Genomic DNA, 18,799 nt, shown 5'->3' on the forward strand with positions numbered 1-18,799 from the left:
CCACTTCCATGCTGGCTACTGTTGTCTCTGCAGTCTTCACTACTTGATGCATCTTACTGCTCCTTGTCTTCTTCAGCTTAACTAGTAGATTCTCAGGGGACACCAATCCAGGCATTTACTCAGACCTAGATAGATTAAATTTCTCTCACCCAGACATGAAGTACCACACCTGCATAGAACAGAGGGCGAGGGCTGTATCCAGAAGGTTGTATCCAATGTATCCCCATCTTGAAAGGAGGGTTGAATTCAAATGCACGGACATCTGTTCCAGATTTCCTGCTCTTGGGAACAGTCAACATATTTCAAGGTTCACCATCTGAGAAGGCAGTATTTGTTGTCTGGATTTACTTTAAAGTGAGTTTCAACTCAGGGTTTCCTCTTTTGCTCCTCTCACATCTGAGTGATAATACCAAATTATTGTTGGAGCAAGACTTTCTTAACATCTCAGTATTAACTTTTGCAGCTATTGCACTAACAAAAATTGACCATTTAATTCAGATGATTTAGCAGGGAATTCATTTGAAATCCTCTGTTTGCTCTACTTTCCCCCTTCCTCCTCCTCCACACACTGACGAGCAAATAATTTACAGAGAAGTTTGTCTGCTGACTGTATGAGTTTTATTCAGTAGGCAAATGCATTCATGAAATTGCATTTCAAAAGCTGAGGATCTGGATAAATGAACAAGTTGTTCCATGAACTGAGGAAGAAATGAAGGCTGATTTCCCAGAGTTTGTGTCCTGTGTTACTCCATTTTCCATACTTTGGCTGTCTCCTCAACCCCACCTTGTCACATCCCACCGAACTCACCTTCAGTTGCAGCTCTGTCCTCTCTTCTTGCTGGTTGTGGATGCTGCTGGCATTTGGCTCAGCTGGCTGGCAAACCAGCATGCAACAGAGCAGTGTCATCACAGCTTCATGGGCCAGCCTGCTTCTGCCCCACCCCTCTCAGTCTCAAGAGTCTTGCTCAGACCACACATCTAAAGGCCTGCGCCTGCATTAAATCTGATTGGAAATGGTCAATTTGACAGCCAATTAAAAATGTATTTGGAAGACTAGCAATGAGATTGTCTGACCATGTATGCTTTAGCCTCTCAAGAGATAGCTGAAATTCTCTCACAGCACCCATGTCAGAGAAAGTTCTGCTCTCAGAGTTTGTCTGGGTTTACAATTTGGAAGTACAACATTGTGCATAGCAGTCATTCCCAGCACCAGCTCCTGAGGACAGACAGGACATTTCCCGTATTAGCACTATGAGAGTGATTAGAGCCACCTATTTATAGCTGTGCAATGAAAAAATCTCAGCTCACACATGTCAAGTTAGCCAGGCTTTTAAGTCTTGCCTATCAAGTGGCTTAGATTATTCCTGCCTTATAATTTTTAAGATCCATGTTATGACTTTATATCCAATTAATTCTGTGGGAGGACAGCAGTTCTAAAATGAACACAGAGTAAACAAAATCATTAAGAAAAGGACTGCTATGAGAGTTCAAGTTGTCATTGTATTGTTAATATTCTTCAGTAGTTCAGGTTTAAGGGTTTTTTGTGTGTTGTATGACATATTAAATATATAGCAAAGGGCTTAAATAGCTTTTTCTGTTTTCAAAGCCACTACTGTACCAATTTAAAAAAAATAATAATTACCCAAAAGGGACCAGAGAAGTTTTGACAGCCCATGAACCTTCCCTCAGTGCAGCTGATTTGCATATACTGTAGCTAAGAGGTGTATTTGACCCAAGCATTTATAATTAACCCTTAACTTGTCATAGCTAAAGAAAAGCTTTATTTTCATTTCAGTGATTTTGTTGCACTGTAATTCCAAGAAACACCAATTAGCTATCAAATGCTGACAACTCGCACTTAGCACTGATTAGGGCTAGATATGAACTATAAACCTATCACATTACTGTAGTGCAAGAGCTCATTACCAGTCTAGCTTTCCTAGCTAATCTTTCCTACTAATTTTTATTTAGGGGCCTACTGGCCAGCTCATCTGAAAATTATATGCTAATGATCTGTGAAGAATTGAGAGCTCTAAATGGTAACATGGGAGAAAAAATAATTGTGTTTGATCTCTTTATGTTATGATAGATGCCATTTAATCAATTAGGACAGCAGAACATATCATTCCATTCCAGACCTGGCAAATACAAAGGAAACCAGGAAAGGGTGAAAGCTTCACACATCTTGACCTCCCCCACAATATCATATATAGTATGAGAGAAGGTTTAGGAGCACAGTCACTGAGACAGCAGTCAGGACAACATTTCCTGTGGCTCTCTTGCATCAGGGGCTGGCCAAGGATGTGACTGCTGCTAGGAGCAGGGACCTGTCAGAGACGGGGTCACAGCATTGTGCACGGTGCCTTGAGGAGATGTCAGGCAGGCCTGCTGCCAGTTAAGCCTCCAAAAGATTTAACATGGGGGGCTGAGTCCCTGGAATGTCCCAGAATCAGAAAAGCAGCTTACAATTATTCCTGCCTCCTCCTCCCCCACCTGCTTGAGATTATGAAAGTATTTGAGAAACTGAAGATACTGCAACAGTGAATGCCTCACAGTTATTTGCCAGAACTCTATGATAAATCAAAGTTATTTCTGAGATACACTGGAGATGCAGAAGGAAAAGAACACTATGTTTCATAATGCTAGCACTTGCTAATGAGTAGAAAACATTATAGATGGAAAGACATAAGTAGGAACAGGTATGAAAAGGTGTCCAATCCATACTCTGGTAACTCGTGCAAATTAGGTGCATCATGGGATATAAAAGTCCTATATTTAATAACTAATATAAAAAATTTGAGAGCAGTGACAAAAATATTTGAAAAGCAGAACATGATCACATTTAGGGGCTATTTCATCTCCTGCCTTCTCACTGGGCTGGGGTTTCTTTTCTGAAGACTCTGATATTCACCCAGCAATACCAACATTGTTTCCTGTGTTCACTGGTTCCAATGCTGAATGAGTCAAAAATAGACACGATCACACATTCATGCCTAAAAACCCCCAAATTATGTCTCTAAAACAACCACTCAAACACATCCATTGGTCTGTACTTGTGCAATTCAAAACTTGGATAATGGCAGAGCACATTAGCTGAGCATGTTCTCAACACTCATCCAGCCCTGACCTCAAGACAATAAGTCTTTAATATGCGAAAAAACTGGACTTTTTTCCTAAATATGGCAGTAGAGATTTTTTTTTCTTCCTGTTGAGGAAGGAGCAAAAATCCCTTATGACTGCCCTTCTTGGAACCTGCACAGTAAGAGGAGTGAAGATCTGCCACTCTGCCCAGATTTTTAAATCTCCCAAAGGAATATTTTGTACATAAATATGCAAAGGTTTTCAAATTTAAGTGCCAGAAATGTTTCAATATGAGCATAATCAGACCACAGGGTTGGGAGATGTTCCTTTAGTATAATAAAGGAGCCAGAAGGAAAAAGAACTGTACAGATAGACCTCTTGCATACTATGAGGTTAACCAAGGAGAATTCACTCACACATTCAGGCATTGCAAAATGCAGTGAAAGATAATTTGAGCAGCATTTAACTTACAATGTCATCACAGAATACTTAACTCTTTTTTAGATAAGTCTCTTTGTATTTATAACCATAATCATTAGTAACATTTTTAGTTGGCTTCTGACAAAATGAAGTATTTTCAAATTATGGAGTCTTAAAAATGAGCTTATATTAAGCCTCAGTTAGTGGACAATTAATGGATAGTGAGCACAGACTACAGAATTCATTAGCTAATAAGCATTACAGATTAGATATTAGTAGAAAACATTTGGTATTTTTTTATTTCTGAGACATGAATTAAGGTGAAACAATACACTGGTAACACATATCCACATGAGTACACTGGTAATATATATCCATATTAATATGAACATAAAATTATTAAGAAAGTTATGTTTGTTCTGAAATTAAGTTTAGTTCCAATAGAGAGATAACACAGCTGTTTAATGCATAAAATAGATAAGTAATTGCTGGCCAAAATGACTCTCGCATACCCACACTGTTACTTATATTAGCTTACTATAATTTCATACACAGCCTGCAACATTCTTTATTCATAGCCCATATCTAAATGTTGCCTTTTGAAAAGATCTGGTGGGTTTTTTTACTCTCTTCTGTTACCTATTGTTCTCTGGTCTTCCATGGGAGGAATATGCTTAGGAACAGCAGGTTTCCCAATGATTAGGTATCAGAACAGCTATTAGTGTGATGCTCAGATTCCTCAAAAGAATCAGGTATTACTCCAGAGAGAAGCACTGTTGATGGATGGAACCTGGCCAATGGCATTAAAAATCTTTTTATACTCTCTTTTGCACGGGTGTGTTATAATAGCATTTTCAGAGGAACTTTGAATTTTCTTGGGAGGATGAAAAAAGCCATTCCAATTTTCAGACTACACCAACAGAAGTAGCCTCAGAAGCACTATGGCCCTGCCTGGACTATGCCTGGCCCTGCTGGGAAGAAGGTGCCAGTCCCTGGGAACATGAACATTCCGATTCACAGCAGCCAGAGGCTTCCTGCAAACAACATCCTCATGTTGAGGCTCCCTGCACTGAGATGGGTGTGAGGAGAACAGACATGGCACCTGCAAATGGACACACAGGACTTCACCACTTGTAAAACACTTGGTTTTTACATCTGACACACACATAAATTATTCCAGGCTAAGGAATGTGCCCTGCTTTCAGCTCCAACAGACTGCAATCACAAGTAGCACAAAACCAATAAAAGCCACTGATTATAATGCCACTGCACAGTACATAGCCATCCAAAATGGCAGCAGTCACCTAACAAGAGAACAGAAAATCTGATACCAGCTTAACAGTCTTATTTTGTATTCTCTATTATGCAAAGACTCTAAAACTTACCAAAGCACACCCTCACTTTTTCTGTAAAACCCACTCCATAGTAAGCAGCCTCAACATTAGCTGAAAAAAACAGGAGTATTCTACAAATCTCACCAGAGGAGTGTTTTAGGGCACCAACAGGTTCTCTTTCATATGCATTTTCAGGGTCAAATTTTATTCAGGTTTGATACTCCCTCATCCCCTCCTCCCACTTATAGTTTATACATCAATGCAAACTATCACAACTACAGCAGTTGCTCTCAGTTGCCTGTGACATGAGAACTGCCCTCCATCACACCAGCAATGTCCACGTGTGAGAGAGATGTCCAGGATCCAAGAGGTGCATGTTGGCATGATCTGACTGAGAGCACAGAGCTCCTAGAACACTCTCTCTCTGAAAAATGCAGTTATTTCTCCAACACCATACCTTTAAAAACATTTTTGTTTGTTATGCTGACATGCCAGCTGTGTAGCAGATATGGATACTGCATCTAATTCCCATCCTCCTGCACAGGCAGGTAACTCAAAAACATTTCACTCAGAGCCTGTGACAACTGTTGTTTGCAAGGGAGAGAAGGAGCACAGTCTAGGAGCACAAAAGATTCTGCTACTCTATTTATAGCTGGAGGCAGACATGAAAATTGTGTTCAATCCTTAAAAGACTGCTCCAAGGAGATTCAGGTCCCACCTGCACAGAGATGATGAGGTGCCTTCAACAACTTTAACCTTTTAAGGGCCCCCCTCCTCCTTCGTTCTCTGCTGTGTCTGAGCTGAGCCATGTTTGCAACAGCACCAGAACAGCCACCACTGCTGCTCTCTGGAACCACCTGCACCAAAGGGAGCCACAAGGGCTGATATTTCTGACAGTGTGGACATGCATTTTTTCATTGATTTTCGAAGAGATTAAGGTTTTGTTTCTGACCAAGAGCATGAACTAAGGAATGGGGAGAGAAAAATTTGGTAAGTTCCACTATCTCTCAAAAATAACCCATTGGAAAATAATTTTAAATTGTAGTAATTTTACATGGAGCAGGTAGGACAGTTTTTTCTGATGGGATGATAAGGCAAAACAAAGCTAAAAGACAATGCAGATAAAACAGTTAAATCTGCTGTCTGATATTAATTTTACTGAGTCTTGTCAGATATTGCTAGAAACCATATCACCTGAATGGCACTTACAAAAGTATATTTTAAAAACTAAAATAATAAAACAAGTTCATCCTGCAGCACAAGATAGGTAATTTTTATATTTCAGAAGATAGTTCTAACCAGCCTGCTTAAATCTAAAAAGTCAATGCATATTTTTAAAAACCCACATCTGTTCATTGTGTATAGAGCTGGAGGCAACCACCAGCCAAAAACTTTGATCATACAGCAGAATCTTGTATCTGAAGAGCTCAAGAGGATTATCTCCATTGCTTTACTCTCAAATGTGTTATGAAAACAAAAACTTCAGTAAAAAAACATCCTGCAGTTGTAATGTCATTCAAATACTCTTGAAGCAATAAGGTAGACTGGCTGAAGTACCCTCCACTTACAACCCCACAATTCTCTCAAAAGCTTCTAGGGCCTGTCACTCCTTTGAGAGGGTGATGTCTAAATAGAGTCCAAGAAAAGAAGGAGTCTGAAGAAAAAATGTTCAACTATTTGCCCAGAAAATGTAAGCAAAGGTTATGTCCATTCTTCAGTTAAAGTCACAAATACCATTTATATCCACAAGAGAAAAAAAAAAATAGTCCTGCTTGTGCCACTTTAGTAGTCTCAAGTCCCCATTTGTGTGGCAAGTTTCTGCATAAACTTCTTTAGCTTCAAATTCGAAGTCACAGACCCATTTGCAACCAATCAATACATGATTGTACTTTTGTAGTTTTCACCTTCACCAATTCCATCAATTATGTCCCTTGCAACTCCAAATAAACTCAACATTAGGTAACACTTAACCACCTACTGCCTCTTTCAACAAATAAGCTGCTAATCATCAAATACAGAACATGAAATATCCCTTAGCAAGGATTTGAGGATTATCTCATCTAATTAAATGTAAGCATGTTTTCTAATCTGTGGGTTTAAGCCAAATCCCAGTAAAAAGATTTCCATTGATTTACATAGAGTTTTGGATCAAGCACTGGGAGAACTTGATTTTGCAATTTGAAGAGAAAGAGACCTTAAAAAAATGTGTAACTAAATGATGAAGGGAGAAAAGTTGTTAACTCATTGAAATCATCTGGCACAGGAATGGACTGCTAGGGTAGGGTCTCAAGAAACACATCACTGAGACTTTCTGTATTTCTTTGACATCATGAAAATGTAACAATCCATCCAACCACTGGTTTTCAGGCTCCTAAAAGCAGATTTGATTCTGTTAGACACATTAGAACACATTTTATTGTTTATTTATATAACTACCCGCCATCCGCAGACACTTGACAATCAAGGACAAAGATAAATTATCAAAAGGAAGTACAGATATTGAAAATTGTCAAAGATTTGGACCCAGAACTCTGCATTGAAATTCCATAAGCCTAGCCCTTAATCTATCTTAAACAGTTTATTATGTAACTGTTAATGGATATTTGTTAGTTACAAGTTTATTTTGCTTTTAAATGATTCTACCAACTAAGCGTTCACTTCAGCTCATGAGTAGTTATTCCACTAACAGGAATCCCTGTTAGCATGCTTTAAAGTTTATATTCCTCCACATCACTACTTTAAAATAAGAAATCATTCTGCCACTTTGTCTCGCCAGACACAATTCTCTTCTCCTGTGTGTATTCACGTCCTTGAAAACTACAGAGCAGTTGTCATCTCTTCTCTCAAAGGCCTCCTTTTCCCTACAAGCTGTGAAGCTTTATTTCTGTCACAGTGTTCTTCCAGGTGAGTAACCCTTTCATTTCAAACCATTCATAATTCTTCTTCCTTCTCTTTTAAGTTCTCTGCAGTCTGTAACCTTCTCTTGGCAATGAGATGCACAACTCCAAACAAGCAGCTATATACTGGCAGATAAATAGAAAAGCTATTTTCTTTGGTCTGCTGCAGTGGGATGTCTTTTTGGTCTGAGTCACAGACTCAGACCTTCTTTATACAAGTGAAGAAGGATCAATGTGGAAATGAAATTTAATTTAGCACATCATATCCATATGCAACTATTCATGAAAGTGGAGATAACCAAAAATGTGAAATAAGTCTAATAAAAATTATGACATGCTTTTTGATAATTTGCTGCATTGTACAAGAGGTAGTTATTCTAAGGATATGACTATTTAAAAATTGTTCAATTATACATGAAATGAATTATCACCACATTTCCATGAAAGAAAATGTATTAATGTTCAATTGAGCCTGAACCAGTGGTGGAACAGGTGAGAATAAACTGCTGGATACCCTGACTAAAGGTTCAAAATGACATTTTAATGAATTAAGTACAGTTTAATTTTTGTATGAAATTACCACAATGGCCTATTTGGGTTCCACTCAAGCTATATTTCAGGAATAACTGCACGCTACTGGATTGCTTGTTCATTACCAGCCACGTCTGTGCTGGCCCGGGACCAAAGTAGTGTCCTTCTGTGATGCAGCTATCTGCTGCTCATAGGAATGGCTATTTAAATGCAATTAGTAATTGCTGTTAAGTCTGACTATAAACCACAGCACTTCCCTTCTCATTTCTTTTGCAGTCCATCATTATTTGCTGCTTACAGTACCCATAAAGTACTAATTCGCTGAGTGGTTCAAAGAGCATTCAAAGAGATACTTCGTGAGGCCTGATTCTCCTCACTTGAATGCTTGTGCAGAATGGAGCTTGTCAGCTGAGGTCTGCTGTAAAACTGGTGCAACAGGAGCTCAAGCTCAGTGAATGCAACACAGCCACTTGCACCCATGACAGACATTCACAGACACCACTGCTCCAATTCCTGTCACATTGCCATACTGGCAGGACTGAGTTGAAAACCCAAAGCTGGGGAATGGCAGCTCCACCACAGCTCTTCTTTTGAGGATTTTGTCTCTTTACTCTCTCTCATTAAGTTGATGATGAAACACAGTGCTGTAAGATGTGTGCAGATAGAGCTCAAATCTGCACCATCAGCTGTTCAAACTATCCTACAATAAAGGGCATTGTTGCTGAACACTACAACAGCAATTGCTGAAGCATGCAGACCCATCATCTGCATGTTCCTGAGCTGCTGATTAAATTCCAACAAAATGCAGGAAGTTTTCCTACATTCACAAACTATGCATCCCTAATTCCACCTAGTTTATATAGTTCCCTGGAATAAAGAAGGAAATTGCCAGAAATTTAACCTAGTAAACTGTCAGATACAGAAAAGCCCCAGAGATGACCATAATTGTCAGATGCTCCATGTATGCATGCTGGCCTATTATCTGCATGCTGACAGAGTTTCATTGCTCTTGCAGTGAACTGCATTACACCTGCCCAGGGACAAAGGGCACATGCCTAAGGCCAGGTCCTCCACTGGTACAAGATAGCACTGCTCCAGTGGCTTCAGTGTCTGTTAGCCAAGGTTCTAGTCCACATAATCCTGGCTGAAAACATCAAGGAAAAGTTCTTTTCTTCCTGAGCAGACCATGTTTTTGATAGTTAATTAGGAACTATTTCATGTTCAACAAAATGTCCATTGACCACCCTACTACACTCTCCTACAATTGGATCATTCAGGAGTATTTCTTAGGCTTATTTCTTTTTTTGAATAGGCTCATTTCTTCTTCCTTGTTTGCTTCCCAGTTCCTCTCTGTGGATTGTTGTCTCCTCTACACACAATTTCAGGGTCTCTTGGAGCTTTCCCATTCATTTTAGACCATTTCCCAGCCCTGTGATTCTGTTTCAGATGTCTCCCATGCCCTCATTTCCCCCCCCCTCCTTCTTCTGCTCTCACAGCTCCTCAAGTAAAACAGCAAAACAGATTTTCATCCACTTCTAGTATATTCAATATTAAATTAACACAGAAAGATCGGAGATTCTGAAGAGCACCCCAGATATTTTTTCTGAGGCTGTGATCTTTCTATGATATTCTCATTGAGGAGATGCAAAAGTTAAGGAACAGAAGATATAGATGAAGCAGTGGAAAGTAAAAGTGATTCAAGTTTCTAAATGAAAAACAAAACAAAACAAAATTCTAGTTTCAGATGCTGATGAAGTAACCATTAAATAGATCGCTCATTTGACATATAGTTCAAATGTATCATTAAGTTCTTAGACCTAGTAAGCAGACATGGTTACGTGAATCCAACAAAGCTAGGACTTTGTACAAGCTCACAAATAAGGATAAAATCTCCAGTACTAATAATAATTATTGCCCAAGAAAATCCTAACATCTTCTCTGAGAAAAATAATATAACTCATGCCAAAAATGCAAAGGCACTGCATATAAACAAAAGATACCTGGCATTTCAGTTCTTCTGACACACAGATTTTTACAAAAAATGAAACAAATGCAGATAGATACACCCATCTAAGAAGAGAAACTGAGGTACTGGATCCAGCCAAACCCCATTTTCATTTTTTTCAGTAATTAACTAACAATTTAAAGAAAACATCTGATATACAGCTCATTCTTTAAACTAGTATACCACAACACTATAATCCAACACTTTTATTTTCCTCTTTACTCGAAAGCAATTCTACATTTGATCAAAAAAACTCTCACATTCTGTATGACATTGGGACTACTTATTTGAGTCATTAACTCTAAAGAAAGGGGAAAATAGGGTAACAGTCCTAGCATTAGTGGAAAAGTATATAGTGCTTTTGGCTAACTCTGAATGCCCTTTAAAAATCCTATTTGATTTTTTTCAGTTTTATAAATGTGAATAAAGAAATAAACACTTGAATAAATTATTTTCCAAATGTCATGCAGAAAGAAAGAATGGATTAACCCATGCTTTAAACATCAGATTAGATCTTAAAATACAGTGGCTCTGCCATGAAGCCTCTTGTGCAGCCTTGCACCAGTCACTTAATATAATTTTATTTTCTGCACATAGGATCAAATAAAGCAATAGGGTCAAATAAAGCAATACCAGCATTAAGGCATGGGAAGAAATGCAACCATATGACAGAAAAACAGAACTGCCATGAATAAAATTCTTGCTTTTAACTCACACTCATCTATTTTACAGACAAGACTCCCTCCTTGGATAAGCAAAGCATGTAGTTGAAAATACAGGATGCCTCTAGAAACACTAGCACATTGGGATAGCACATTAAGAGAGAAGCCTATTAAATAAAACAAGCAACAATTTCTGGAAGAGAAATTCATACAGCCTTGCACTTTTCTAAACAGTTTCCTTACATTCTCACAGTCATTAAAATGCATAAAAATGATTATTTCCAAAACAGCATTACCATGAATTATCACCACCCATGTTGCCTAGCAACTGGAGTAATTTTTGAATAGTGAGCTATATAAACCAGTATCTGGAGTTTGTGCAAATGGGTGTTCATTTAAGGGTTTAAAACACATTCATCTTGAAAATCAGAGGCAGATAATACAGCACAGACATAAAACTGAAATACTCTTAAAAACATGAAATGGCACTAACAATTACTGCATCTTAGCAAAACCCTTCTGTAGCACATCTAAGCCCAACCATATTTGGTCACTGACTCCCTTGCTCTTCCTTGAGCTTCCAAGTGCCCCTTTCCAATTTTTTTAAGACATTTGACATTCCCATGGAGAAAATAATTCTTGCCCAATCTTCTGAAGGATTTCTTCATACCTCAAGAGCAAAAGAAACTGGTGACATAAAATGGCAATGTATTTAAGTCAAATAAAAATTTCATTTTTATATATGACACTGAGCTGGAAGAATTATACAATCAGAACAATGTTCTTACTAAAGTTCAAAATAGGTCTGGAAATAGTGACAATAATAGTGACACTGAGAGATTAAAAGTACATATATGAAATATACAAACTCCCAGAAATCATGGTCTGGTCACTCATTAGCTGCAAGTATTTGCCCAGTGCAGGGATTCTTGTCCCAAATTCAGACCCATGTGAAATTTGACTTGAATACAAGAGCCCCCAAACCATATCACACCATACTGTTTGATGTCCGAGAATTTCTACATTACTTTCTTACAATTTCAGAAAACAAGTTCCTGCTAAAGCTAGTATAAATGTTTGTAACTATTCCCAAAATGGGAGTATATGGGGGCTCTTCCCAAGGGAGAAGGACTCCAACTGAATGGTTTCCAAAGCTTAGCCTTGTGGGTAAAAATTAAAGAAAAGCAACATGTGCTGGAAAACAGCATGTGTTTTTCTCATAGAGACTGCAGGTGGAGAGGCAAATTCATCCCTGGCACAAACACAGAGACCACTGAAGGCAATGCAGTGGCATCTGCTTACTCCAGCTATGAATCTGAACAAGAACTCCCCTACAACTACTACCTGTGGAGATAAAGCTGGATACTTTAAAACTTAAGCGAATTTAAGAGCCTGCAGCCTCTCAAAGTTTAGAGAACCAAATTTTTGCCATCAGAGAAAACCTATATGCATTGCGAGTTCCCAAGTCCCCAGGAAGCCATGCAGTGGCTACTGACAGGCTGCCATAAAATACTTAATGGCTGTTTAATGCTCAGATACTGAAAAGATGCTCCATTTTGTCTGCTGCTCTATGGAAATTTACTGAGACCACACACAATGTGCAGAGCTGTCACATAAAAAAACCGCTTCCATTGTTTTCCTTTGGTCCCACTCAAAAAGGCAGTTAACAAAAATATCATTTTATACTTAGCAGTGAAAGAGAACACCCCCTAGAGAAAGGGGAATTAGCCCAGTTACAGAGGCTAGTCACTGCTCTAAACACAACGTGCCAGTGAACACATATCATCTCTTTCTGTGGGGTACTGAGCCCCTCCTGCAATGCAGCACATGCACATCCAGATTCTCCTTCCTCTCATCTCCACTGAGGAGCAGGACACTGCTGTACTGCTGGATCACCAAGCTAAGAGTGCTCATCCAGCCACCAAAACTCTTATTTCCATTGCTCAGGAATAGACCACACATGGGGAAAAAAAATGTTTTCTGGATTCTTCCCAGCAAGAGGAAGAAAAGGTTTGCTCCAAAATATGCCAGTATATTTTTCAAATTATATTTTAAAAGTCCTCTTACAAACAGGACATTGGCTCTGATTTACAGATGACCAACCACTTCTCTACACTCCATAATATCTGCTTATAGGAAGAATTCTTATTAGGAGAGCACTAAAGAGGGGATTGTGGCCTGAAGAGAGCTTTGATCTTCTTTCAGCAGTACAGACATTGATGAGAAAATATGCTCACATCTCTGGCTGTGTAGGCTCAGAAGTGCAACAGCTGGGAGTCACAGCAAAAAGAGATTGAACACACAGCAATTAGAAGAAGTGTTTGGTAAAGCTCTTCTCCTGGTCAGTCATTTCCAGGAAAGACAATTGATGTTATTTGGTAACTATTCCTTGTATGTTTAGTTCTAGCCTAGTGAGCATTACTAACATTATCTTTTGTATTCCTACCAGTGACCTTCTCTTCAATCCATAAAATCCAATAGGAAGAATGACAGGTTTGTGATAAGCATTGCCTGAGTTACACTTCGTGAAATGCAGAATTCAGTATTTCCAGAAAGCATGTTTTAAGTCCAGAGTACCAAATAATTTTTGAAACTAAAGGTTGGAAGAGAAACAGATTATAACCAATATCAATTCATTTTTACTTGCCAAAATAAAGATAAAAACAAAGAAGCAATCTTGAATGGACATGTGTAAATAATCAAGTTTTCAGCTTTTTAAATGCTAAAAAGGGTAAAAGGCATGGACTGAAATATTGCTCTGTGGATTACTTGGTTCATTCTCTGTGTCATCCTGTTGTTCCTAACTCCTGATGTCATACATCTGTCCTTCATGAATGGTGACATTCATTGGCAGTTTGATTACAAGATGCTACTGGAAGCCATTCCCATGATGCTGGTTGCTACTCCCTATGATCTAGGCTAGGAAAAAGCAATACTGCCCACAAAATCAGAAACTTCTCAATAGGAAGGCAGTGTGACTCCCTGGGCTGAGAAATTAATCCGAGCTTCCTCTCAGACCAGCACACATGACACATAGGGAGAGGCAGTGATGACAAGAAGTGAACACAAGGAATACCCACTAGGTGAGCAATTCCTCTTGTTTCCCAGAAGGCACCTGCAGTAGCAACGGTCACTGGTTTACTGTGGCAAATAGGGCCTACTTCTTTTTTGCATATGAAAAGCTGGCATTTAGATTCAAACCATGCAAAAAACCCCTGCAAAGTAACCTTAGGTCACAGAAGGAATCTAATGACAGACTTTCATGCTCATTGTGACATATATTTCCAATAAAGCAAATTACATACAGTGGACAGCAAGATAATTTTCTCTACAGTGCTGCATTATGGCAGCAATGTTCCTCTCCTTGGAACAAATATGAAACATTCTCACATGCTTTGAAACATTAAAAAAAATCTTTGAACAGCCACAGAAAACAAAACCCTAATGTGTTGAACTTCAAACCTTAAGATCTTTCAGCCACCTGGGTCCTATTTCAGCAGGCTTCTTCCTTTGAAACCTATTTGTCAAACACAGTGTGTAGCTCCCAGGTGCAAGGTCAGATAAGGTGGCACTGAACCTCGGGCGGCTTTTGACACGGCTCAAGAGGGCTGCACTGACCCCAGCAGACTGTTTTCCTCCTTACCCAAATCTGCCTCAGGCACAGACAGACAAACTGCTTTCAAGCACCCTCTCATTCGGCAGAACCCAGAGCAGCACTTACTTGTATGGGATGTGTTTGCTGCCATTGACGAGGGCGAGGATGACATTGCCCAGCGCGGGCAAGGAGAGGCAGAGGCCGGAGCTCCCCTCGCGGTTCTTGCTGAGCACTTTCACGCAGCTGCCCAGGTCAATAAGGTGCAAGCGGCTGCGACCTCCAGACACTGCCACAAACAAAGAGAGCAGACAGTTAGTGTGGGCCTCCAAAAGCAGCTTCCCAGGAAAGCAAAAGTCTCATTGTGACTTGTGACGGGGAAACAACCCAGGAGCCTTCCCTAATTCCCCTTAGCAGACACGGCTGTAAGCATCCTGCTAATACACTGTCAGCCTTTATAGCTGTACATTGCTGCCTACTCTGAACCTGCTCAAAAATTGCTGAGTACTCACTCCTGCAAGCTTAACTCTGTGAGAGTCACCAATGTGACTATATTTTTTAAAATATAGCTCTATTAGCCTGAGTTGGCTCTGTTTCTGTCACTGTCACTACTGTTTCTCTGTCTGGAAAACTACAGGCTGGGAATTCCTGCTTAGTAAGCAAGAATACTACTCTTATTTTTTCCATCCTGAATACTGCATCTTAAGAAGACACTGTGGCATCAGTGGGATGTTCAACTTTTCCTCAAGTCTATATACTTTCACAGTAGCATTTCAGCTGAGAAGTTTGCCAAGACACCAGAGATGGGTTGTGAGATAGCACCTCTGTTCTCAGAATGGTTTCTGTAAAATTTGCAACAGATCTTTATAGTTTTACCTTGTTTACTCTGCATCAGCACAATACTTCCAGAGTGAAAAGATGCTACCATTGAAACATCAAGATTAATAGACATTTGCTCTCTTTAAAAATCTGTGCTTCCTTATGAATCCAGGATGGGAACTAAGTAGACTTCACAGTAGTGCTTGTAACTGTCTACTATCTCAGAACAATTTCTCAGCTGACTTTTTTTGGACCACTCCTCCCTGTTCTCAAGAGTTAGTCTAGAAGCAGTCTGTAAAAAAAGGCAGATTTATTTCTAGGATCTTAATAGGTACAGAACAGAACAGAATCACTACGTTGTAAGAGAGAGGTAATACCAATTTAGGAGGACACAGACACTCCTCCAACAGCAGGACAAATACTTTCACATCTTAATTTAACTCTATGCAAGTTAATTCACAGCCATTTTGACACAGGATCTCAGCTTGTACATTTGGTAAGAAAAAAGAGAGAAGATAAACAAAGACAGAAGACCTCCTTTGGGATTTGTGAATAATATTCCAAAATGTATCCAGTATCTCTGTCAACAATTGTTAAAATACAGTTACGTCTGCTGCTTTAAAGTCCTCTTAGATCTTCAGCTCTATCACGTGTTATGTAACACTGGATTTCTATGTATTCCTCTCACCAGAGGAATTAGGCTGCCTTGGGGAACCAGTAAAGCACCTGTACCTCTAAACTGATCATGGAGGATCTTCGTCTCCCCTCTAAGAGTCTTTAAAACCCTTAAAGAGTCCCTGAGTCCTCTAACACTGCTATTCTCAGAAGGCTGGAATTCCTTACTTGAGTGTCTCTCAATCATTTATTTAGAAAAACAAAGAAATGCATTTAGTTGCTACTGTAAATGACTGTAGGTGACTTTACTGGATCATATATGATAAATATTTCTGTTGCTAAGATTACCAGATGTCAGGGAAACAAAAGAAAATTGAAGAAATCACTACCTTTCAAAAACACATTGTTTCAACATATACTCCTATTACATAACTTGAGGAAATCTAGAATAAGATCACTTACTGTTTGTTTCTTTCTTATTTAATTTACATGTTGAAATAATATTTTTGAGATTGTAGATCCACTTGATTAATCTGAAAATGAAGCTTTTTGTCAGGGAAGTTGTTCACTAATGTGCCTGGCTACTACAGAGAAAAGAAGTGGAACATCCTAACACTTGGGGTTTTTTCCTATGGTCACAGAGACTTTGCAGAGCTGACAGCTGAAAAATGACAGTGATCCAGTTCTGCCACAATGTCATTTATTTCAATGGTGCTAAGCCTGCTTCATGACATTCCTGGTAATGAATCTAACAAGGAGGTAAGTACAGTACCAACGCCTTATTCTAACAGTAATTTTTTACCAAAATCACATGTTAGCCAGCCCTTTAATCTCTTATCCTTTAGAAGCTGAGTTTCTTTTTTTCCCCCTCTTTCTTCCTGTCCTTTTTTAATCCTGTTACTGGAATCTATATATCTCTACTATCTTCATGGGTTTTTTTCTGAGAAGTCCTTCATTAGGACATTAGCAGGAGACAGTGATAATCACTAGTCACCCTTTCTGAGCAGCTGGAATTCCCCCTCATTCAATTTTATCAGTGGGATCTGACCCTGCCTAGCTTGTAAGGCCACTCAGATATGGTAACTTGAAGGCAGAAGGATGGTCTGGCCACGAGACAAAGATATAACTAGAGGCAGTGGGCAAAGCATGCCGTATTCTAATCCAACAGGATCGTGCCTTCTTTTTCTGAAATTATAACCACAAGACAATAGTGCACGTACTTTCGTGTAGTAAAAACTATGGAGCATTAAATAATTGCAATAACTATTCCCTCAAAATCAGCCATCTTATTCCTATAAACCAGTCTGTTTGAGTATTCACTGTCTTCCTTTCCACCGCAGGGTGGTTAATTAATAAATCTTTAGTTAATTGAGATTTCTGACTGCCAATTCCACAGGGGTTATTACTTAAATACATGCAAGCTGCATTTCCATTTAGAGGAACTTTTTGGTTTTTTTCTCCTGTAAGTACACTCAGTGCAAATTTTCTTCATTTAGACATTAGATGTTAATACTGCAGTGCTGAACACCCACTACACATCACCATCCAATCTATTCCTTATTACCAATAGCCTATGCAGAGCCAGGAGCTGAAACATATGCTGTTTCTGCAGAATTGCTTAAGCCCATGAGTTTAGAGAAGGAGATTTCTCTGGTCTCTTTCAAACATTTTTCCCTGTAAAGAAAAGGTTATTTGAAACAAATACCTTCAATGTCAGAGTTTTCTTTTTCAGTGGGGGTTCTTCCTACATTATACAAATCTTTTATCATTGGAATTTACTAACAAAACCCCCTCTCTGTAAATCTTCAGTCATAAACAATTTGAGAGACTTGAAACAGAAGGCAAATATAATAAAAATATAAATGGTGTGAGAAAAAAGGAAGCTTTGAAAATTACAGAAACATAAAATTAGAGGTGGAAGCACCTTTTCCTGGGATATGAAGTAAAGACACAAGCCAGTGAAAGAGGCATGACAAAGAGAGGAAACAAGCCTATCTGAAAAATCCACACCCTTTACAAAGAACCATGAGAGTCCTTTGTGCACATATAGTTGGGCTAGCAACTAAAATATCATGTATCTCCAAGAAAGGGTATAGTTTATGGGTTGTCAACATCAGCTTCCCAGTTTATGGATTGTCAGCATCAGCTTCCACACACACTGCCCTATTTAGGTGCCAAAGAGGAACCGTTAACATAAGGGTGGCAAGGAATTCCAGTCACCACAATATTTTAATCCATGACCACAACACTATCTGTAAAGATAATAATAAAGGCCATTTTAAAAAGCACTTTTTTTTTTTTTTTTAGATACAGAGGCCCACACAGGGAGAGAGCTGCCAGTGTCTCCATGAGAGCAACTAGACTGACAAGTGGCAGTAATAATCCCCAGTGACTTTTAATGGTCTTTGGTGGGTCTTCACCAGGCACTATTCAGCCTGCTTGTATGAATGGCCCCACCCCTCAGTGAATGGAGAACTCAGCTGATTTTCACCACTAAAGAACATTCTTTGAAGGCCCACTTCCCAGGCAGGCTGGGAGGAGGCAGAGAGGAGCAAGGGGACAGCTTACTTCCGCCCTTGCCGCTCTTCTCCATGCGGTACTGGTAGATGTGCAGCGTGAAGAGCATGTGGGAGTTGCGGTGATCCTCCTCGTCGCAGTCCCGCTGGCTGCTGCGCCGGGAGGCGATGGCGGCGTCCAGGAAGAAGGCGGCCTTCTCTGCTGTGGGAGCGCGCAGCTCGCTCTGGTTCTGAAGCTGCAGTTAACACCAGGGAGAAACGGCTGAGAAACTCCCACACAGGTAAACACCGCCAGACAACTTCCTGCAATCAACATGTGGTGTGGAT

At 39.4% G+C, this 18,799-nt stretch overlaps 1 protein-coding gene across 1 annotated transcript in view; it reads right to left on the bottom strand.

Moving 5' to 3' along the window:
• KIF26B (kinesin family member 26B) overlaps positions 1–18,799 on the bottom strand; it is a 278,874-nt gene that overhangs the window by 39,957 nt on the left and 220,118 nt on the right. The window contains exons 9-10 of the mRNA XM_064708810.1: positions 18,525–18,708; positions 14,652–14,811 (exon numbers count right to left, since the gene is read on the bottom strand). Of these exons, the coding sequence (XP_064564880.1) occupies positions 14,652–14,811; positions 18,525–18,708 (344 nt within the window). The remainder of the gene's footprint in view (positions 1–14,651; positions 14,812–18,524; positions 18,709–18,799) is intronic.

Source organism: Zonotrichia leucophrys, chromosome 3 (assembly GCF_028769735.1).
Source record: "Zonotrichia leucophrys gambelii isolate GWCS_2022_RI chromosome 3, RI_Zleu_2.0, whole genome shotgun sequence".
Classification (NCBI taxonomy): Eukaryota; Metazoa; Chordata; class Aves; order Passeriformes; family Passerellidae; genus Zonotrichia; species Zonotrichia leucophrys.